The following is a 23228-nucleotide window of genomic DNA, read 5'->3' as shown; positions in this document are numbered from 1 at the left end:
AATCTCCCTTCCAAAGAAAGCCCAGGACCAGATGGTTTCAATGCAGAATTCTACCAGAACTTCCAAGAAGAGCTAATACCTATACTCCTTAATGTATTTCACAATATAGAAACAGAAAAGTCATTGCCAAATTCCTTTTATGAAGCTACAGTTACCCTGATACCAAAACCACACAAAGACCCAACCAAGAAAGAGAACTACAGGCCTATCTCACTCATGAACATCGACGCAAAAATTCTCAATAAAATGCTAGCAAACCGAATCTAAGAACACATTAGAAAAATTATCCATTATGATCAAGTAGGCTTCATCCCAGAGGTGCAGGGCTGGTTCAACATACGAAAATCTATCAATGTAATCCACCATATAAATAAACTGAAAGAAAAAAGCCATATGGTCATTTCATTAGATGCTGAAAAAGCATTCGACAAAATTCAACACCCCTTTATGATAAAAGTCTTGGAGAGATTAGGGATACAAGGGTCATACCTAAATATAATAAAAGCTATTTACAGCAAGCCGTCAGCTAACATTAAATTAAATGGAGAAAAACTCAAAGCCATCCCACTAAATCAGGAACACGACAAGGCTGTCCACTCTCTCCATACCTCTTCAATATAGTGCTTGAAGTTCTAGCAATAGCAATAAGACAACATAAAGGGATCAAGGGGATTCGTATCGGAAAAGAAGAAGTTAAGCTCTCGTTATTTGCAGATGATATGATAGTGTACATAAGCGACCCCAAAAACTCTACCAAAGAACTCCTACAGCTGATAAACACCTTTAGTAATGTGGCAGGATACAAGATCAACTCCAAAAAATCAGTGGCCTTCCTATACACTAAGGATAAGGAAACAGAGAGGGAAATCAGAGAAGCATCACCTTTCACGATAGCCACAAGTAGCATAAAATATCTTGGGGTAACTCTGACCAAGGATGTGAAAGATCTATTTGACAAGAACTTTAAGTCTTTGAAGAAAGAAATTGAAGAGGACACCAGAAAATGGAAAGATCTTCCTTGCTCTTTGATTGGGAGGATCAACATAGTAAAAATGGCAATTCTACCAAAAGCAATCTATAGATTCAATGCAAACCCCATCAAAAGCCCATCAAAATTCTTCACAGATCTGGAGACGACAATAATCAACTTTATATGGAAAAACAAAAAACCCAGGATAGCCAAAACAATCTTATACAACAAAGGAGCGTCTGGAGGCATTACCATCCCTGACTTCAAACTCTACTACAGAGCTACAGTATTGAAAACAGCTTGGTACTGGCATAAAAACAGAGAAGCCGACCAATGGAATCGAATAGAAGACCCTGACATTAACCCACAAACCTATGAACACCTGATTTTCGATAAAGGAACTAAAAGTATACAATGGAAAAAAGAGAGCATCTTCAACAAATTGTGCTGGCAAAACTGGATGTCAACCTGTAGAAGAATGAAAATAGATCCATATCTATCACCATGCACAAAACTCAAGTCCAAATGGATTAAAGACCTCAATATCAGTTTGAACACAGTGAACCTGATAGAAGAGAAAGTGGGAAGTACTCTACAACACATGGGCACAGGAGACCACTTCTTACGTATAACCCCAGCTGCACAGACATTAAGGACCTCATTGAATAAATGGGACCTCCTGAGACTGAGAAGCTTCTGTAAAGCAAAGGACACTGTCACTAAGACACAAAGGCAACCCACCAACTGGGAGAAGATCTTCACCAACCCCGCAACTGACAAAGGTCTGATCTCCAAAATATATAAAGAACTCAAGAAACTAGACCGTAAAAGGTTAATCAACCCAATTATAAAATGGGGCATTGAGCTGAACAGAGAATTCTCAACAGAAGAACTTCAAATGGCCAAAAAACACTTAAGGTCATGCTCAACTTCCTTAGCGATCAGGGAAATGCAAATCAAGACAACTTTAAGATACCATCTTACACCTGTCAGAATGGCTATAATCAAAAATACCAATGATAGCCTTTGCTGGAGAGGTTGTGGAGAAAGGGGTACACTCATCCATTGCTGGTGGGAATGCAAACTTGTGCAACCACTTTGGAAGGCAGTATGGCGGTTTCTCAGGAAATTCGGGATCAACTTACCCTTGGACCCAGCAATACCACTCTTGGGAATATACCCAAGAGAGGCCTTATCATACAACAAAAGTATATGCTCTACAATGTTCATAGCAGCATTGTTTGTGATAGCCAGAACCTGGAAACAACCTAGATGCCCTTCAATGGAAGAATGGATGAAGAAAGTATGGAATTTATACATATTAGAGTACTACTCAGCAATAAAAAACAAGGACTTCATGAATTTTGCATACAAATGGATGGAAATAGAAAACACTATCCTGAGTGAGGTAAGCCAGACCCAAAAAGAGGAACATGGGATGTACTCACTCATATTTGGTTTCTAGCCATAAACCAAGGACATTGAGCTTATAATTAGTGATCCTAGAGAAGCTAAATAAGGAGAACCCAAAGAAAAACATATAGGCATCCTCCTGAATATTAACCTTCAGCAAGCGATGAAAGGAGACAGAGACAGAGACCCAAATTGGAGCACAGGACTGAAATCTCAAGGTCCAAATCAGGAGCAGAAGGAGAGAGAGCACGAGTAAGGAACTCAGGACCACAAGGGGTGCACCGACATAATGAGAACATGGGGATGTTCTAACGGGAACTCACCAAGGCCAGCTGGCCTGGGTCTGAAAAAGCCTGGGATAAAACCGGATTCTCTGAACATAGCAGACAATGAGGACTACTAAGAACCCAAGATCAATGGCAATGGGTTTTTGATCCTACTGCATGTACTGGCTTTGTGGGAGCCTAGGCAGTTTGGATGCTCACCTTACTAGACCTAGACGGAGGTGGGAGGTCCTTGGACTTCCCACAGGTCAGGGAACCCTAATTGCTCTTTGGGCTGACAAGGGAAGGGGAATTGAATGGGGGAGGGGTCGGAAATGGGAATGGTGGTGGGAAAGAGACATAAATCTTTAATAAATAAATAAATTAAAAAAGAGAGAGTAATACATATTCATAGTGTAGAAGAAGATTGTACCACAGCATTTCCTCCTTTTGTCTAATTAAAAAGGGAAGTTTTAACCTTAATATAATAAAACTATATACAACAAAACAGTTATTAAATATGAATTACAGTAACAATAAAAAAACAAGGAAACTTCATTTTAAATGATTATTCTTGCTACCATACGAAAAACGTCAAGAAGAACAAGTTGGAAGGCTAATGCAGCACCTATGTGAAAAATAGAGATGAGAACACAGACTTAATAACTAACTTGGGATAGACAAAATGAAAGACAACAATCTGCCTGTGTGTCTTGCAGGCAACAGCAGGTGGCAGAACTTGCTGAGGCGGGGTGAACACCAGTGAACAGTGCCGGGGGTAAGGTGGAGGACCAGGTTCACCTGAGGCCTGAGGATGGTGACAAGTGTTAAAGCTCAGAAGAGAAGCATCAGCTGTCCCTGTACGTAAGATCTCAGCAAACAAAAAGAAATGATTCTATCACTTGTGAAGATGACAGAGACCTTCCTCGCCCTCAGGGAGGCTTCCTGTCGCACAGGAAATAGGGGAGCACCACTTAGTGATGGAGGAAGGTCATTGGTTAAAAAGTAAAGAAACTGCTTGGCTCTCTTAGGTTAAAACATAGGTGGGTGGAGTAAACAGAACAGAATGTTGGGAGGAAGAGGAAGTGAGCTCAGAGGCCATGCTCTCCTCTCCCGAGCAGACGCCATGAAGCAAGCTGCCAGGTCAGACATGCTGAATCTTTCCCCGTAAGACTGATGCTACACATATTATTAGAAATGGGTTAGTCAAAATATGAGAATTAGCCAGTTAGAGGCTAGAGCTAGTAGGCCAAGAAGTGTTTAAAAGAATACAGTTTGTGTGTTGTTATTTTGGGGCATAAGCTAGCCAGGCAACCAGGAGCTGGGGCGGCAGGAACACAGCCCACAGCTCCCACAACAACTTAGTACATAAATGAAGGATGGCAAAGACACAGAGCAGGCCGAAGTGCTTCTGAAGAGGAAACAGCACTGCAGAAGGCTGACTGCAGGGCAGACGGAGTGCATACCCAGGACCCGTAGATGTGAGCACTTCACAGCGTGAGGAATGCCGCCACATGCCTACGTCTACGTAGCTGTACTGACCTAAAATCTTCATCAACTTTGTTGAAGCGTGACTGTTCTTTAGGCAAAGCTCCACGGCCAAAAATGGGCTCCAAGTACACCCATTTCCTCTGAATATGATTTAAATTCTGCAGGTACTCATCTAACTGTGCAAGTTTTCGTTCCCAAATTGATACTTTATCTTCAAATCCTTTGTAATATGGAGAATCTTTTAAGGACTGAAGAAGGCATCTGTTATCTCCAACCTGGTTCACGATGTCTTTCCAGTCTTTAATCAGCTTGATAGTTCGATTCTGGCTGTCTTCATAATCAATCAGGGAGAACACTGCTCCCACTCCCCACAGATCAAGTTCACGCAAAGCTTCTCTGATGGTAACTTCCCCTTGTGCCCGACTATTTAAATCCTATTAACAAGAAAGATAAATACTTGTTATTTTAAAATTAATTATCTCATAAATAAATGATAAGAAATATACTATAGTGGGGTATAGTGGTCCACGCCTGTAATCCTAGCCCTTGGGAGATGGAGGCAAGAGTATCAAGGAATTCCATGTCCTCTTCAGCAGCACAGTTTAAGGCCAGCTAAGATTGTATTATACGTCTCAGTCTGTGCTTCAACAAAAACAAGCATATACACATATATGTATACACACACATATACAGTCTTATAAAAAATATTATATGGATTTTCACCATTAGGAAAAAGTTAGATACATTTTACATATAATCCTAGAAAATAACTGAATACTGTATCACACATATTAGATGGTAAGCATTCATGCTCAAATGATCAAATATATACAAACTCCTGCCTTTTGTTGTTCAAGTCTGAAGAGGGGGACTAGGGCTTAGCAGATAAAATGCCAAGTCTGGATACCCAGCTTCCACATAAAGGTCAGGCACAGCAGCACACATCTGTAACACCAGCACCAGTTTGTAGAGACAGGAGGATCCAGCTGACCCACTGGTTAGTTCCACATTCACCAAGTGACCCTGCCTCACAGTATAGGTGGAAAGACACCTGGCACCAACTTCTTGACTCCACATGCATGCGCACGGGCACACACACATAACACACACTTAGAACACAAGGAACATGCAACTAAAAATAAAACAAGGAAAAAAATCATGCATCCACAACTGAAAGTTGACAGAAGAAATGGCCAAAATTTGGTAACCTAGAACAACCAGAACATTATGGAAAATTTCCTGTAAACTCTTTCCATCAGATGTGGCTCCCCTGTGCAGGAATCTTGTCACAACCTCACAGATTAATGGCATGATCTAGGATTAGTAACAAAGATAAAGACTTACATTTTTATAGGAGATAAAATAATAAAGCATCAAATCACCCTATTTTATCACTAGTGGACAAAACACAGCATACAGCTCCTGATGATCTTTGCGTCGTTTATCTTAGGCACAGGGACTGCACCCTAATCTACTGCTATCCCAGACAGCAATTGCAACTCCAGTTACGAGCCTGCTTCTCCTGCAGCAGCCTGGCTGCTCAGGCCACAAACTGGTGGAAATTCCGTACCTGCAGGCATAGTTTTAACTAAATCTCTACCATTCTATTTATAAATAAGACTCAAGATTCAAAGGTTGGGGTGAAAACCTATGAGCTCAGAGAGACTGAGTAGCAACTAACTAATCTTCTCTCCTTGCTGGCATCTCCCAAAACACACACACACACACACACACACACACACACACACACACACACACACATGCCCTTCTGCTCCACCAAAACAACTCAAAACCCCTCCCTCCAGTGTGTCTCTCTATCTCTCCCAGATGCCCTCTGAAGCTCTATGATTACTTTCTGTCCACTAGGTGCTAAGTCACCCTCCTGACCCAAGGTTAATTTTATTTAATTCATGCAAATGCAAACTCAGGGTTCACAGTGTGACAGAATATTTCCCAACAAGTGCAGTCTAGTTTTCCTTGAGACATTTTCCTGCCAGGTTGGTAACCAGCCGGTTACTAGTTAACCTGCAGGGCCTCCTGTTCCCTAGCTTCTGCCCACAGTACGTCATGTGACGTGAGCACACTGAATGTCAAATGACTCTTCTCTGCTAGCATTTTTCATGCGGCTGACTTCCTTCGCTAACGAAGTATTAATAGTGCACATTTTCCCTTCTACAAGCAGGGGCCACTACTAGGGTTTCTATAACCTCATCTAGCAGGTCCCAACAGTACAATACACTACCAACCATGAATAATGGAACAACACACACAGTTACTGTTTTGTAGGAAGAGCAGATGCTAAATAAAAAGGACTAGCAGAGTCCAAGCCTCACTTTAAGGTCTGAGGCTTTCTCCACAATTGTATCAGCAACTCGGAGCAGGTCACCAAACAGTAATTTCTCCAGACTGGTCCCTCGAGGAAGGCCAAGCAGACGGAAAAGGTCAAGCCAGTGGTCTGGAGAAAGGTGCTCCCCTCTCACATATTTCAAGATAGGAATTATAATCTATCAGAAAAGAGAAATAGAAGACTTATACCTATGCTCATGTGCAAAATCCACAGTTATTCACACATATTAACGCAATTTCATAAGTGATTTTAATAATTATTTAATAATCTTGCAATCGAAATCTTAAATAGAATTATATAAAGTTTGCTACTAAACATTACTGTAAACAAATGCACATTATATCTGTAGTTTAATAAATTTTAAAACACGAGAGAATATACCCCTGCTTTCTGAGACACATAAACGCTCTAAGAGCAAATACAAATCCTACAGGGATATAACTCAGTTGGTACAGCATTTGTTTGACCCTAGCCTTAATCCCCACTACTGCAAAAAAGCCCTATGTATAATTCCTATTGATGCAAAAACAAAAAAAAGCTGGGCGGTGGTGTCACACACCTTTAATTCCAGCACTTAGCACACAGAGGCAGGCTGATCTCCAAGTTTGAAGCCAGTCTGGTCTACAGAATAAGTTCCAGGACAACTAGGACTACACAGAGAAACCCTATCTCTTTAAATAAATAAATAAATAAACAAACAAACAAATAAATAAATAAATAATATTCCATAGTTACATTGCTTTCCAGCTAATAGCAGAACTATATCTATAATTTTTATAATTTATGTATTTTTCCCTTTGTTCATATAATGGAAAAATTTAATTGAAAAATAAATTATGGTTCAAACAGTAAATAATAAAAAGATAAACAATGGCTCCAAATATCATTTTCAAGTATCAAGTAAAGAAAACAATCTTACTTTATATCTGTCAACTTCTGACTGCAATTTTACTGTCATGACTGAATGTTCTGCAACTTTCCTCAATCTGTCATGCCAGTTCATTAAAAATTCCTCAAACAGATAGGTCTTAGTCCTGTAAAAGAGCATGAACACATACTAAAATTCACACTTCCTCCAAAAATGAGCAAATTATAAGAACATAAATATTGCTTAGGAATCAAACCGGTAAGAAATCCAATCTTCATTGGCCATTTCCTGGAGACCTTGCTGGAACTCCTCATAAAGAGCCCAGATTTGTGCACAGCTCTCAATATCCTTAGAGATGCTATACGCCAGAGAGAAGTTGGGCTCCTCTAGTCCAAAATGATGGCAGTCATCACTATAGAAATAAATATCAAAATACTGAATTTATACAAAAAAAAACTGTCAGATAGTAATTTACTTAGCCACATTCTGCGGTTGAAATACACAAGGACAAGTGCCTACTTCACATGAGAATTTCACTTCACTCATGCTATGGGTGCTTTGTCAAAGCTATCATGTAAAAAGAATACATGTGGAGATTTTTTATGTTTATAATTGTATGTAAATGTTTGTTTTACACATTTATAGACTCACCTTATAAAATATCTTCTCAGTTGAATATAAGAACCCCCTTAATCTACTAAGTATACTACCATGTGTGATTAAAGTCTACTCACTCATCGCAGGGCTGCATTCACCAACATAGGCATATGCACAATCAGCACTTGCTGTGACCGTTAAGACGAGTTAGCAACGTATTTCCTACTTGTCTTATGAATTGTTTGACTGGAGTGCGTGTGTGTGTGTGTGTGTCTGTGTGTGTGTGTACCAGAGTTGTATGTCAGACATCCTCTCCTACCATCTCTGTTCTTCTGAGAAATGTTCTCTCACTGAACCTGGACTCCCAGTGTCTCGTGGATAAGCTGCTGGCCAGTCAGTCAGCCCAAGCATGATCGCTGTCTGTGCCTCGAGCACTGGAGCTAGAGCTACACAGGCCATGCCCAACTCTGTAGGAGGTTGAAGATTCAATCCCCATGCTTGTAAAAGGGCTCCTCTCCCCAACACCCAGGTTCATTTTGGAAAGAGGCATTAGCAGTATTCTTAAAATTAAATATTCCATTTTTAAATAGAATGGTATCAAAACAATATTAGAGCCTCTGAATTTAATATGTAAGCTAATTTAATGTTCTAACCTCTCACAAGTCCTTTTTGAATTTATATTAATTCTTTATACAGTTCAATCACAGCTTCTAAGAATGCAATGGTTTAACAGGTTGTTTGTAGTCTTAAACTTTCTGAAATTTATGAAGAAAGGTACTAAAGAGCTATAATTACAGCTAGGAAGCCAAGTACAAAGGCATAAAATGTTTTTTCAAAATAAGCATCATGAATTACAAACAAAACGAAATAAAAATAACTTACACTAGCTTTTTTCTTATGGCTTCGAGATCATCGAACTCTAGCTTTTTCTCCTTTATGGCTTTCGCGCTCTGCCCCAGGGTGTTGGGCCTGCCAGCTTCAATGAGCTCATCCCCAGGTTTCAGCTGGTCCCAGCGCGCTCGGAACTTCTCCAGCTCTAGGTGGTAGGTCTGCAGGCGGGACTTCACATTTCCTTTCATGACCTCAATCTGGAAGCAGATCCAAGGACTCAGCACAGAAGAATACCTCAGTTTCCACATTTCACTTTCAGCATTCTTTTAAAACTTAGAGAAATGTCAACACTGAATGATTGTTTTTTTTTATCTTGTCAAGTCCATTATAATAAAATAATCTAGTAACAAAAATCAGAATATAAATTTACAGTAATGATAAATAAGTGTCAACTATAAACACTAAACAATTCTAGGAGTTCACAGTATGCCTACAATTATCAAAAAAAGTGACCGCATATTAAAAACAGTTCAGGATTGGCTGGAGGGATGGCTGCTCTTCCTGAGAACCTGGGATTCCCTACACTCACACGGTGGCTCACAACCATCTGTAACTTCAGTTCTGGTGGATCAAGCATCCTCTTTGGCCCTCCAGGAGCACCAGGCACACAGACACACACAAGCTGCTGTTCTGCCTGTGTGCACACTCTTAACTACAGAGGCTGTTTCTCGGTCGTCTGCAGCTGTGAGCGAAGACTACTCAGCCAACAAGCTATGGAGCAGACAGGTGTGTGCAGCCTCGGCTGTGCCTACAACTCAGATGGCGCTGTCTCCTCCTTCCTCTTCCCACTAAAGAGCAAGTGGACAGTAAAACACCCTAGACAACATGGGGAGATGGCCGAAATTTAATTCAGCTAGTGTGGGCCTCGGACAAAAGACCAGACAAAGAGGCATCATTTTAGCTTGTAGAGAAATGCTACCAAAAAGACACTCCTGTGAAATTGTCATTTAGAGAAATCTTGGAAACATTATAATAAGAACTGACGGAGGTCAGTCCCAGCAGCAGCACTGAACTCCTGAAGCCAGACGACACTCAATATATGCAGGCACACTCTGAGAACAGCCGCTCTCACCTGATCTTTAATCATAAGTTGGTGGCTTTCCATCATCAGCTCGAATTTGTCCCACTTGGCTCTCAGACTGCTAACTGTTTCCACCCCGCCGCCTGCCACAGTTCGCAAAAGCCTGTTTTTGTCTTCAGCTTCTTGAAACAAGGGCAAAATCTGAGGGTCAAGAGAAGCAATGGATCATTTTATCAGTCCCTCAAGATTTCATTACTTTGATTCTTATTTCACGATTTTTTATTTTAAAATGAAATAAAATTTTAAAAGGTTTTTGCTTTTAAATAATTTGTTAAAGTCCCAGCTATAAGAATTCTGATGCTTATTACTAAGTTAACAAACACACTATAATGCCAGAAGTCAAAAAAAATGAAAAATAATAATTGGGAGGCAAAGACAAAAGAAGGAGAAATTCAAGGTCATACACTCCACTACATAATGAACTCAAGTCTACTGTGGACAATAAGAAACTATCTATGCCTAATAAACAAACAAAGAAATAAATAACTACAGGTTTGCCTGTGACCAAAACCAGATAAACACATAAGAGAAATAGAAACATACAGACTAATTTTATGAACATAGACATAAAAATTCTCAGGAAAATACTTGCCAACTGAATTCAAGAGCATTACTGTTAATTACACCCCATAATTAAGCTAGGTTTCACTCCAAAGTTGCAGTCAGTTTAGCAAATGCGAACCTGTAAAGGTCATACAGTGTTGTCTTTGTTTGCTTTCTCTTGCTGTGGCTAAACACGATGACCAAAACAACTCGGGGAGGAAGAGTTTATTCCATCTAACATTTCCATAGACAGCCCATCGCCTAGGGAAGTCAAGCCGGGCACTTAAGGCAGAAATCTAAGCAAAGCCCACAGAGAAGGCTGCTTACTGACTCTCTTGTCCAAAACTGCCCAGGCCGCCTGCCTAGGGATGTACCTTCCACAATGGGCTGGGCCTTCCTGCTCAATTAGGAATCATGACAATGACCCATAAGTCCATGGGACAATCTTATGGAAGTGGTTCTTGAGGTTCCCTCCTCCCAAGTGTGGCATGCTGACAACCAAGATCAGCCAAGCAAGCACATAAATAGACTCAGGAACAGAAACAATACTCTCATTTCCACAGAGGTAAAAGAAGCCCTTGGCCAAGTTCAATGTCCTTCACGATCAGAGCCCAGGACTAGACAGGACAAAGGCCTGCGTACTAGTGGCTGCATGGACATGGGAAATAAGGTACAGTATACTGAAGAAAGACTGACAGCTTTCACCAAGGTGACCTCTTCACCTTTTCCCAAGTTTCTAAACAATTCAGAGTCATCTTCCTTCTTGTTCTGAACAAAACTTTAATCATTTAAATGCCCTGCAAATGCTGCCTTGCTCCTTCTGGATTCTGCTTTTACCAATCTCACCTCCCATCTTTAACTGTGAGCTCTCTCTTGTGTGTCTCTTCAATCTCTGTTCTAACATCATATTCTGCACAATAAGATTCCAATTCTGAAGACAAGATTGCTTACTCTACTATTATTCTAATCCATGAGATCACAACAAGGCTGTAAAACCTCTGGGATTAATGCAAAGGCTACTGATACTACGTCATTTCACCACTAGTCTAACCCTAAGCTGCCCAGTTAGATGACATCACACAGACCTCTTCACCATGCTAAGATTACACAGGTCTAACGACCACATAAAATACCTAATTTATACATCTCTATAAAGTAAGGATGACAATAATTGCTTTTTATTCTCACCTCTGGCCTCCGATCCTGCAGGTTACTATACTGTAAATTTGTATCCCCTATTTCTTCCACAGACTGAGGTATTATTGTTAAGATCTTCATAGCCTCAGTGATGAAAGTATCGATTTCATGTATATGCGCTGAAAGTGATGACACATCATTGTTACCAAACAAAATGCTCAGTTCTGGTTACATGACTGCTAAATCAAGGGCCCCAAAGCAGCCACTACATATAGCATGCCACAGTCTCAGTTATCTCGCACTTCCATGGCAACAGCTTGAAATAAAGACTGAGACAACTCCCCATGAGAGGGAAGTTGTTCACAGCACACCTCAACTTTCTAAGAGGGGGCAAGAGAGGGGCTCAGCAGTTACGAGCACTGGATGCTCTTGCAGAGAAGCAAGGTTCAGCTCCTAGCACCCACATGGAGGCTCACAACCATTCATACTCCAGTTCCTGGTCCCCATGGGCAACAGGCACAAATGGGGCACACATACAGGTAAAGCACTGTATACATCTAAAAAGAAATTAATGAAAATTTTGACAAAAACAAACCTAAAATGTATTCCTTCCTAGTTATATTTACTAACAATCTGAAACAATTCCAGTCTTCTAAATAATGCTAAAATGCTTCAAGTTACCATTTAGAGAAATAAGAACAAATATTATGTCGGAAATATAATCATTCTCAACTACATACAAATTAGTACTATCTAGACTTCCACTAATAAAACTGTCTGAGATTTTTATACGTTTAAAAGACAAATGAGAATTTTCCTACTTTCTTAAAATTATCATTTTGAGGAAATTTTATTTAAGAAGACATCCTAGCTCAGTTTTAACCAGTAATTGAGAGTCCTATATTGTAACTATAGAAACTACGGCTCTAAACACACAAAGTGATGCACAGGGCTTTACTCTGGATGGACTTCTTCAGAGAAAGGACCAGCAGATCGAATAGCTTCTGGATGAGGTCATCGATCACAGTCTTCACGGGGCTGCAGTTGATGCTGAGACAGTCCACCTTGACAGCACTGGGGGCCAACAGACACGGGGTCCTCGGGTTATCAGGAGTTAGAGCACACTTCAACAAAGCCATCAAAGCATAATAGATATAATAGACATAATAGATTTAATTCAATACGTCCTTCTCTACATAACCTAGGTTCCTAGTCAGTAAGTCCACTTAGCACCAATGTTCTTTGTTAACCAGTTTCATTCACTGAATTTTTTGCTTGTTTGCTTGACAAGATCTCCCAGTCTGACCTCAAACTCACAAACCTCCTGCCTCAGACTGCTGAGTGCTGGGGATATATGCATATGTCACAGAACCAGGCTTAAAGTACTAATTTTCAATCATGAAATATATCCATTTTTAAAAATTATAAATGGTTAAATACCAGCAATAGAATATATTTAAATATTTACAAGTTCTAATTGTTTCAGTATATATTTGTTTTATATTTATAAAGTAATTATTTTATAGCCAACATATAAATAAGGGTAAAAAAATAGAATATGAATGAATACAGATTATTAAAAAAAATAAAGCCAACAAAGCTGTTTTACAATTTTTACAAAATTGACAAAAAGGGAAAAAACAGTTAATTTTAAATTAGTCTTCAATTTGTAGACAAAGAAAACTTTTAGGAAAGTTGGTGAGAGTATTATGATTCAAAGGAAGCTGGCGCAGTGACACTCCTGTACCAGCACTTGGAGAGTGGAGGGAGAGGACTACAAGTCTGCCATCATCCTTACTACAAACAGAGTTCAAGGCCAGCCTGGGCTATGCCATCTCAAAAAAAAAGAAAAAAAATCTTATGAAGAGCATTTCAGTCATAATTTTAGGAAAGATATATTTGTCTCAAGAACTCTCCATTCAGAATGTGAGTCTTTTTGTTTGCTTGTTTGACTTGAGACAAGGAGTACTCACATCTCTCCCTCCAGTGCTGTGATTAGGAGCATGTGTCACCATGGCCTACCTTTAGAATATCTCCTAACACAGATCCTGGAAGAGAACACTCAACTGCCGCTTTACTAAGTCAGCGTAATCCCTAGCTACATTCTAAACATTTGTCCTTACACCCACAGATAAATGTAATCCTCACATCTCATCAAGGAACCCTTCCCTTTGCAACAGAAGAAGACAACTACACATAACCAATCAGAACACAGAGCTGTGGAACTCAGTCCCAATGGATGCATCTACAACACACTCCCACACCTAAGCTCAGGGGTTGTTGAGGAAGAGGGGGAGTGGGGGAGACTGTAAGAGCCAGAGAGTCAGGAGTTCTTCTGAGTCTGCATCTCCTAGCAATGTCAGAAGCTAAGTCTCACCAAGATGGCTGCCCAAATTTGAGCTGAATAAGAACAATAGCAATAAACATGCCAAAGCGGACAGGGAAAGCACACAAGGCTTCAATCCTACACAAAGAACTACAGGCAACTAAGGAACCTGGGGAGCAAGAGAAACAGTCTTCCCAGAAAAGAGCACACCAGTTGTTATCTAATACCAAATGGTCGGCACTGAAAACAGACACACAAGTAATATTATATGATTGAGATGGTTGTACTCACATATTAGAAGTATACACACAAACCAATCACAATTCAAGAAAAAAAGGAGGCCATGAATTTCAAAGAGAGCAACAAGGGGTATATGGGAAAACTGGAGGGGGAGAATGATGTAATTATAACCTCAAAAATTAAAAAAAAATTAAAAAATAAAAATATTCTTTTCTTTTCAGCTTCACATAGCCAGGCTAGCTTTGAATTCCCTCAGTAGCTAAAACAGCCTTGAAGTCTTTATCCTCCTTCACCTCCCCTTTCCAATTATATATATATGACCACACCCAATCCAAAGGAAATGTTTAAGCCATATACCAATGCATTATCAAGGTATTAGCTGTAAAAACATAGAAATAAGCTAAGTATATTAAATAATGGTATTGGTGACACATGCTTATAGTCTCCAGTACTCAAGAGCACAAGGCAGGAAGACTGCTAACTTCCAAGATAGGTTGGACAACTTAATGCGAACGTGGGGTGTAGTTCAGGGATAGAGCAATTGCCTAGCATAGACAAGGTGCTGGGTTCAGTCCTCTGTATCATAAAGATAAATAGATAAGTAAGCAGGTAGACAGATGTGATAGGTAACTATTTCTATATCTCAAAATCTCAGGCTTGCTAATATCCTAACGAAACTTCCCTGACTTTGTACCAAATCGGGACAGGGGGCGAATACCTTCTGAGTCCCTATAATCAGTGCAATATCTAACACAGAATATATTCCATTCAGTACTAACAGTTAAAAACTATTAACAACATTTGAAAATATAATCTGTGCCAGTAACATATATGCAAATTACTGTATATAATCCTTAAAAGTATTGCTTTCCTTGAAAGTATTTTTAAAAGTAGAAGAAACTGAGATTCATATTTGAATTCATGTCAAAGTCATGCAACTGTTGAGCCACCTAACTCCAGAACAAATTCACTAAGCCCTCAATGGACATGACCTCTTCATCAAACATATGCTGTGCACTACCAAAGTAAGCACCGTGAGCTCAGGAATCTCTTCTTCTTGCCCGTATTTATGTAAAGTTCTTTGTGGTATCAGTACTCACCAAACGTTTACTAAAAGGAAAAGTAAGTTAATAAGAGTTCTGGATGCTATCTTTCCTAGGTGGCATGGAATTCACTGTCCAAGCAGCTTCAGCAGGTACAATTTCAGGTAGCAAAGGCATGCAGTCTCACAAAGCTGGACTAATCTTGAGGAAATCCCCCTCAGAGATTGGCGCCCACATTCCCAGCAGGGCCACGTGACAACTAGTGCCACAGAAGCATCTCAGCTTCTCATACCTGGGGAGCCGCTCAACTTCCTTCCCTTTTATCTTCAGTGCTTTAAAATTCCTCTCCCAATCATGCACAGTCAAAAGGTGCTTTTCCACCAGAGCTTCCATGTCAACTTGTCCAATTACAACCCATTCCTACTTAAAGAAGGAAACTGTATTAATCAAAGGGAACCCATACGCTCATACTGAAAGAGTAGGACCAACAAAGTGAGGAAAATAAACTGTTTTAGAATCTCTTCTTAGATTAATATATATAATCCAAGTCCAAAATCACTCCTACAAAGTACAACTTACAGATCTACAAGTGTGAGCCTAGAAATCTAGCATGCAGGCATTTACAGTACAAGCGCAGCCGAGGAACTGGCCAAGTCTCTGACCATGACTCTTGTCCAGCACAAATAAGCACTGAGAGGAGAGTTCATATTCCCGAGTTGCTGAGTATCACACACGTACTGAGAAACAGTCACATTAACCATCACGTCAGAGTGACCCTTTACACGGGAACAGGGGACACACTGTAGCATCTACACTATACAGGCCAGATGTATACCACCTAGGCTTGTGCAAGCACACCTACAAAACTGCCTAGTGACAGCTTTCTCAGAACGGACATCCGTAATCTCTGGAATTAAACAAGCATTTGAGCACTCTTGCTCAAAATATATTGTCTTCAGAATTAAAATTGATACAAATGTCAATCACACACCGAGCTGATTTAAAAGAAAACAAAGCTAGTTTCCCAAACTTTGTAAAATAAAAACAAAACTGGCTATCACTCCTTTCCCTTTGTAGCATAAACCTAGGTTGAGGGTCCATAAATCCACCTCCCCGGGTTACACATTCAAGTTCATTTCACCATGGAGGAAATATTAATCTGTAGGCTTACTAAATCAGTAACATTTCTGACAAGGGGTAGAAATTCACATGCTCTGTACCTTATGTTGATGTAACACAGCTGACAGCCTTCTAAACAGATCTTCTGCTTTGCCATAAATAGTCAGAAATCCACTTGCATTTCTATCAATCATAACAGAAAATATTGACTCATCTCCAGTCTCGCCCACTCCCTTAAACTGATTGGGAATGCCGATGAACCTCTTCATTTCTCTGTAATATTTAGCCCGGATTTCTTCAAAAGGAGGCCTAAATTGTAACCTTCCCTGTCTGAAAAAAACAGTACGAATGACATTCTAAATCCTTTAAAAATTATATAACTTAAAATATAAATTTTTTTTTTTTGGTTTTTCGAGACAGGGTTTCTCTGTGGTTTTGGAGCCTGTCCTGGAACTAGCTCTTGTAGACCAGGCTGGTCTCGAACTCACAGAGATCCGCCTGCCTCTGCCTCCCGAGTGCTGGGATTAAAGGCGTGCGCCACCACCGCCCGGCCTTAAAATATAAATTAATACAAACATTTAACTTGCAAAATAAATCAGAACTGCAAAGCATCTCACTTGTAGGTTAAGTCTACATTTATCTCTGGCAGGTTCTCATTCAGCGCCTCCAGGCCCATCTGATACTGGTGCTCCAGAGCCTTGTAGAGCTGGTGGTTCCAGTGTTGCCTCCACGCCTGCATGTCGCTGGCTTGGAACCCCTGAAATGTCATTCACCTTTTCAATTTGAAAACCGGTACAATTTTTTTTTAACTTATGATTTTCAAGCTACATAAAGTACATTTGACAGATTAAAACTCAACTTTAAATATTTTAAAATATGCAACTCTAATTGCTACTTTTAGTAAGATGGCTTATGAAATATTCAACACAAAAACCTCACAGTATAAATATTATACAAGAGATTCATTAAAATTAAAAACTCAAGCCAACATTATGTTTTTATTTGAAGCTGGTTTTACAAGTAGTCTACTTTGTAAATTCTTCTATATTTTTTCAAAGTTTTCAAAAAAGTATCACACTTCATTTCCTAGCCATAATAATTCACTGAATATTTTAAAATTAAGAAATTTAAAGTAGACTGCTAAAATAGTTGGCTTTTGTTTGATATTGCTGTTTGCTTTCATAAAGCCTAAAGATGTTTATTCTGGAACTTTGGGCTTTTTCTTCCAATTCTGAGAACTAAAAAATATCTACAACAGCTGACTCACTCATGTCCTGCTCAGAGCCTAGCTACATGAAACAGCTGACTCACTCATGTCCCGCTCAGAGCCTAGCTACATAAAAACGTGCTCTAAGAAGAAAATGAACCCTGACAGTTACATCACATAGACTGCATTTTGAACCTAACATATTCTGTTAGTCTCTAGAAAAAGAACAACAAACAGCAAATTTGTAAGCACCAAGTCAGGAGAAAGGCATACTAGATTGGACTTAGCATCCATGAGGCACACAGAAGTTTCCCTTCACAGTGTTAGCACAAATTCACTGTGATTTAGAGCATTTGTCAGTTGTAGAATTCTGTATTTGCTAGAGGTACCAGGAGAGGTCTATAACTCTGTATGCAACTAGCACCGAGCCATGCATCCAGACTCCCAAAGACAGAACTGCAAAGAACAACCCACGCACCTGTGCTGCCACACTTGCTAAGCCAGTCCTCAGTTCCTGCAGCCCATCCTTCCAACGCTGCTGCTGCCGAAGCAGATCAATATTCATAAGAATGACTACCTGTTAGGAAGACAAAACTCTCAGTGACTCAGCCATCTTAATCAAGTGATGATGTACTACTCACTGAGAAGGGCAAAACATCCCTTTGGGCCTGTTTCCGCCACCACTGCAGGCTCATGAGGAGAGCACCACGCACACTCAGTTACTAGGGGCAAAGTGGAAAGCAGGGATCTGTGCTCAGCCAGGACATAGAATGTGCTGGGAAATGTACAAGTCCCAAAGGCTGACTTCCTGGTACTGATAGCTGTACTCTGCTAGGTTCGCAGTTAACAGCAGAAGTCAGATAAAGGGAAACAAACTATTGGTACAGCTTTTCAAATTACTTCAAAAGAAAAATGTAGTTATATACAAATTATTCTTATTCAGTTCTATTCATAGTATGATAAATTCTATAAATAAAACATACCTTCTCACAAAATGTAGTGTGCCACTTTCTCAGCTTTCTGTTTTCCGTGGCAAGTCTCTCAGCAGCATTTTGGAGTTTCTGGATATAGCCTTCTAATTCTTTAGGGTTGTCCCAAGTAATCTGTGATTTGCCTCCACTTCCTGCTTTTGAATTCTTCAACACAACAAGCAATAGTATTCAAATACATTTCTTTTTCCAAAAAGGTTTAATTTTATGTTATAAGCCCAATTATTCTTAACACTGAACTCTATGAAGATTAAAAGTATAAATTTCAAAATGTTTGCTGTCACAGAATACCATGTAGTTTAAAATTTTTTCCAATTTCCTATACGGATATTTATTTATTTTATTTTGGTTTTTTAAGACAGGGTTTCTCTGTGGCTTTGGAGCCTGTCCTGGAACTAGCTCTGTAGACCAGGCTGGTCTCGAACTCACAAAGATCCGCCTGCCTCTGCCTCCCGAGTGCTGGGATTAAAGGCGTGTGCCACCATCGCCCGGCTATACGGATATTTAAATTAAAAAGAACGTAAACAAGTCTTAAGTTACAAAATCTGGAGATAATTTAAAAAAAAAAAGAAAAAGAAAAGAAAAAGAAAGTCAAGAATTCTGTACACCAGAATCTCAAACTTAGTGGAAAAGAATACAACAGTGTGTAAGTTATATATTATATATATTAATGTAGCTCATCAAAACCAATACCCAAGTATGTGAAGCATTGTAATTCCTTAAATCTACAGTGGGGAATTCCTCACTAAGAAAATCCTTGGAGACAGAATGCGCTCAAGCTTGCCCAGTGACTGGTGGTGGACCGAGAACTGAGAAAGAACCTATCCAACTATATCATAAGGCAAGGGACCTTACCTTAATTATCTGTTCAAATGCTAATGCAGACTGCAGCATCATGGGCCTCTGACTTTGAATCATCTGTTGATCAATGGAATTGTAAAAATGAGCCACCTACAAAATACAAGAACAATTAGCAGCAAGAAATAACAAATTTTGTTTTTAGCACATTTCCTTTATTTTTGTTTGATAGTAATATTTTTCTCAACTGTAAAACTACACAGAAATAGTTTTTCATCTCCAGATCAGAATTTATGAATCAATATGCCTAATAAACACAAATACATTGATTTCCTACAATTTATTAAGTCATGTCCTAACAGTGGTTAAACAGACAGTAAATTTTAGTCTCTGAAATCAAGTTCACCACATTGGGAAGAAAGGAAAGACTCAGTGAAAAAAGACTGAATTTCCATCCCCTGCATATTCTCAAAAGCACTCAAGAGACTGTAGAAGTCAACACAACTATCTGTACACTCAAGCCCTGTAGAATATAACACACCTATCTGTACACTCAAGCCCTGTAGAATATAACACACCTATCTGTACACTCAAGCTCTGTAGAATATAACACAACTATCTGTACACTCATGTCTTGTAGAATATAACACAACTATCTGTACACTCAAGCCTTTGTGAAATATAACACAACTAACTGTACACCGTTCAGCCCAAAACTTGACTTGATATTTTCTCTCAAATTTCACACTGGCAAAAGCCTCTACTTTCACAACACATCTTCAGTCCAACCACATTTCCTAAGTCTCTCCTCTCATCTCATGCATGCACTGATGCATTCCCTGGCCAGATCAGGGAAACAGTCTGCAAACTAACCAGTCTCCCTGCTTCAAATTCAGCTTCTCAAGTTACTGGCGATGTGACAATGGGAAGGGCATCACACATATGCTTCCCTTTACAGTGAGAAAATGGAGGATTCATTGAAGCAGTTGTCCCTCCTTGATCCTCTGTGCAGATATTTATACACCCACAGTGGATGGGAAGAGCCTGAACGCTGCAATTCACTATCATCTACATCTGAAGTACATGCAGCATGTATAACTTGCAGGTTCCTGAGTGACAGCAAAACTAGGACACGCCTACACAGAAGGCTCATCCTCAGCACGCAGCTTACCAACCTCAGCACGCAATTCTCTCCTGGACACCTTTCATTCATGCTTTTTCTTAGAGGAGGCATGTCACAGTATCAAAGTTCCTCAAAAAGCTGGAACAGAAGTAGCACATTCCCCAGATGCAGCACCTCCGTGCATATACTCAAGACTCCACACTTAGCACAAAAACACTGTCTGCTCACTGCTATTTTACTCGCAGCAGCTAGAAACGGAATCCGCCCAGCCCTCCATCAACTCATGAATGGGTAATGAAAATGTGGTCCGTATACACAGCTTTTATAAGATAGATAGATAGATAGATAGATAGATAGATAGATAGATAGATAGATAGATAGGTAGGTAGGTAGGTAGGTAGGTAGGTAGGTAGGTAGGTAGGTAGGTAGGTAGGTAGATAGATAGATAGATAGATAGATAGATAGATAGATAGATAGATAGATAGATAGATAGATAAAAAGTGCAGGAAACAGATGGGACTGGAAAATATCACATTAGTGAGATAACTCAGGTCCAGAAAAGCAAACGCCACATGTTCTCTCTCATATGCTGATCCTGGCTTCCAAATTTAGATCTGTGTGTTTAACTTAGGAGTATGCAGAGGCCAGGAAGCCAGGAAGACTGGGATGAAGGTAGAAGGTTTATTGAGGGAAGGGGAGAGTAGCAAAGGAGAGAATATTGGGGGTTAAAGGTTTAACCAGAGATACAGGTGGAGGAATAGGAGAGAAGGAAGCGAGGAACGGAATAACCAAAACTAAGGATGTATGAAAAATTCTTACGGAAGCCCCCTACTTTGTAAGCTATTAAAAATGATTTTTAAAAGAAGAATTGGAACAATGGTACGCTGCATAGCTTGATGGTACAGAAGAAATGGTTAATGGTTAAGCGAAAACCTCAATATGCCTACCTACAGGTTATTAATCAGGAAGGCCCCAAGGCTTCCAAGAAAAAGAGGCTATTATCAACACTGTTGCCTGCCAACCCTAACTAGAGCACACCACACATTCTGAATACGTTACATAGAGACAACAATCTGGAAATAGCCAAGAGCCCTCCTCCCTGATTCACAGTGGGGCTAGCATTCACAGTGCTGTAGATGATATGCAGGTCAGATGGGGAGAAATGACACTCATGATCTGTGGTGGTTTGAATGAGAATGCCCCCAAAGACTTGTATGTTTAAATCTTACCTCAGCTAATGAACTCTTTGAAAAGATTAGGAGGTATGGCTTTGTTAGAGTAGTGTGGCTTTGTTGGAGGAGTGTGTCACTGGGGTGGGCTTTGAAGTTTCAAAAAGCCCCCACCAAGCCCAGTCTTTCTCTGCCTGCTGCCTGTGGGTCAATATGTAAAGCTTTCAGCTATTACTCCAGGGCTACACTTGTCTGCGTCCTGCCATCATGATTGTGGACTAACACTCTGAAACTGTAAGCAAACGCCCAATTAAATCCTTTCTCTTGAAAGAGTTGCCTTAGTCATGGTGTCTCATCACAACTGTAGAAGTGTAACTAAGACAAGGTGTTACTGACTACTGGGCCCTTCCTATGACAATACTGACCTGCCAGGCAGACATGCCCATTGGTGCAATGGTGGTACGACTGCGACAGGGATAGCAAACTGCTTTCAGACTGGACTTAAGGCCTGCTCCATGGAAGGGAGTTCCCGTCTGCTACTGTAAGCTTTGAATGGCCAGGAAGGCTCCAGTGCCGAGAGGAAATCTACAGTTGATGCTGTATTTAATGCTCACATTGCCAACTGATATTTATTTTGATAACCACAGATTGGTGCAGCTCTCAACTTTGGTCAGAGAAACGTCTATTTTCAGTGGGCAGCAGTTTATGTGAGAAGTCAAAAAGCTGAGAAAAGTGACTACTCAGTGTCCAAAGCTCACTGAAAGATCTTTATCAACTTTGCCCAAGGCTAAAGGGACCTGGGGGCTGGTGAGGAGGTGGGGAGAACTGTGAAATGCCGTCACCTGGATGTGGCATGGCCTTGCACATATGGAGTCACAAAAGCATCAAGACAATATTCTAACACTGACCTCACAAGACCTCACCCTAGCTGGCAAGCTACCAGCAGTTGCGGCTGCTGTGGAAATAAGAGGCATTCTTGAGGGCTGTGGTCTCTGGTGGATCATCGGTAATAAGTGGAAGGCCCCACAACCATGCACATGTGGGCAGCACAATAAGAACTCAGGAATGAAGGTAGAAAGGTTTGTGTGGGGATCCGGGTGGAAAGGGAAAGACATTGGGAGTCAGTATGATCAGGAGAGACACATTGTACACATTATGAAACTGACAAGGAATAAATAAAAATTATTTTTTTAAAGAAGTGGGCCTGGAAATGGTGGCCCACACCTTTAAGCCTAACTTGAAAGACAGAGGCAGGCTAACATGAGTCAGCCTGGTCTATGTAGCTAGTCCTAAGCAAGCCAGGGCTATACAGTGAGACCCTGCCTCAAGTAATTAATGAAAAATAATAAAAAGAGGTGAGGTTTAGTAGGCCTTTAGAGCAATGGCAATATATGCTCTTAGGAGGAACTGTGGGGCCTCTCCCACCCCTTCTCTCCTTTCTGTTTCCTAGCCATGACAAGGGGCTCTAAGCCCCGCCATGCTCCTACCATGTGCTGTCTTGACGCAGGCCCAAATGCAAGAAAAGGACTGATCATGGGTTGAAACTTTCAAACCTGTGAACCAATATACTTTCTCTTCTAAATTGGTTCTCTCAAGTATTTGTTATAGTTCAG

The 23228-nt window shown here is 40.2% G+C and overlaps 1 protein-coding gene across 3 annotated transcripts in view; it reads right to left on the bottom strand.

Moving 5' to 3' along the window:
* Dync2h1 (dynein cytoplasmic 2 heavy chain 1) overlaps window positions 1-23228 on the bottom strand; it is a 224895-nt gene that overhangs the window by 182968 nt on the left and 18699 nt on the right. For 2 of the 3 annotated variants that reach the window (XM_075966861.1, XM_075966862.1), the window contains exons 13-26: window positions 19381-19476; window positions 18520-18672; window positions 18015-18113; window positions 16947-17086; window positions 16431-16659; window positions 15503-15630; window positions 12560-12675; window positions 11653-11780; window positions 9913-10062; window positions 8832-9037; window positions 7609-7764; window positions 7404-7518; window positions 6471-6641; window positions 4189-4571 (exon numbers count right to left, since the gene is read on the bottom strand). In XM_075966861.1, coding sequence (XP_075822976.1) covers window positions 4189-4571; window positions 6471-6641; window positions 7404-7518; window positions 7609-7764; window positions 8832-9037; window positions 9913-10062; window positions 11653-11780; window positions 12560-12675; window positions 15503-15630; window positions 16431-16659; window positions 16947-17086; window positions 18015-18113; window positions 18520-18672; window positions 19381-19476 — 2270 coding nt within the window. The remainder of the gene's footprint in view (window positions 1-4188; window positions 4572-6470; window positions 6642-7403; window positions 7519-7608; window positions 7765-8831; window positions 9038-9912; window positions 10063-11652; window positions 11781-12559; window positions 12676-15502; window positions 15631-16430; window positions 16660-16946; window positions 17087-18014; window positions 18114-18519; window positions 18673-19380; window positions 19477-23228) is intronic. The other variant, XR_012910066.1, reaches the window with a different exon arrangement.

This window comes from Microtus pennsylvanicus, chromosome 3, assembly GCF_037038515.1.
Source record: "Microtus pennsylvanicus isolate mMicPen1 chromosome 3, mMicPen1.hap1, whole genome shotgun sequence".
Classification (NCBI taxonomy): domain Eukaryota; kingdom Metazoa; phylum Chordata; class Mammalia; order Rodentia; family Cricetidae; genus Microtus; species Microtus pennsylvanicus.
Note: the sequence above shows the minus strand (reverse complement) of the source record. Positions and strands in the feature narration are given on the sequence as shown.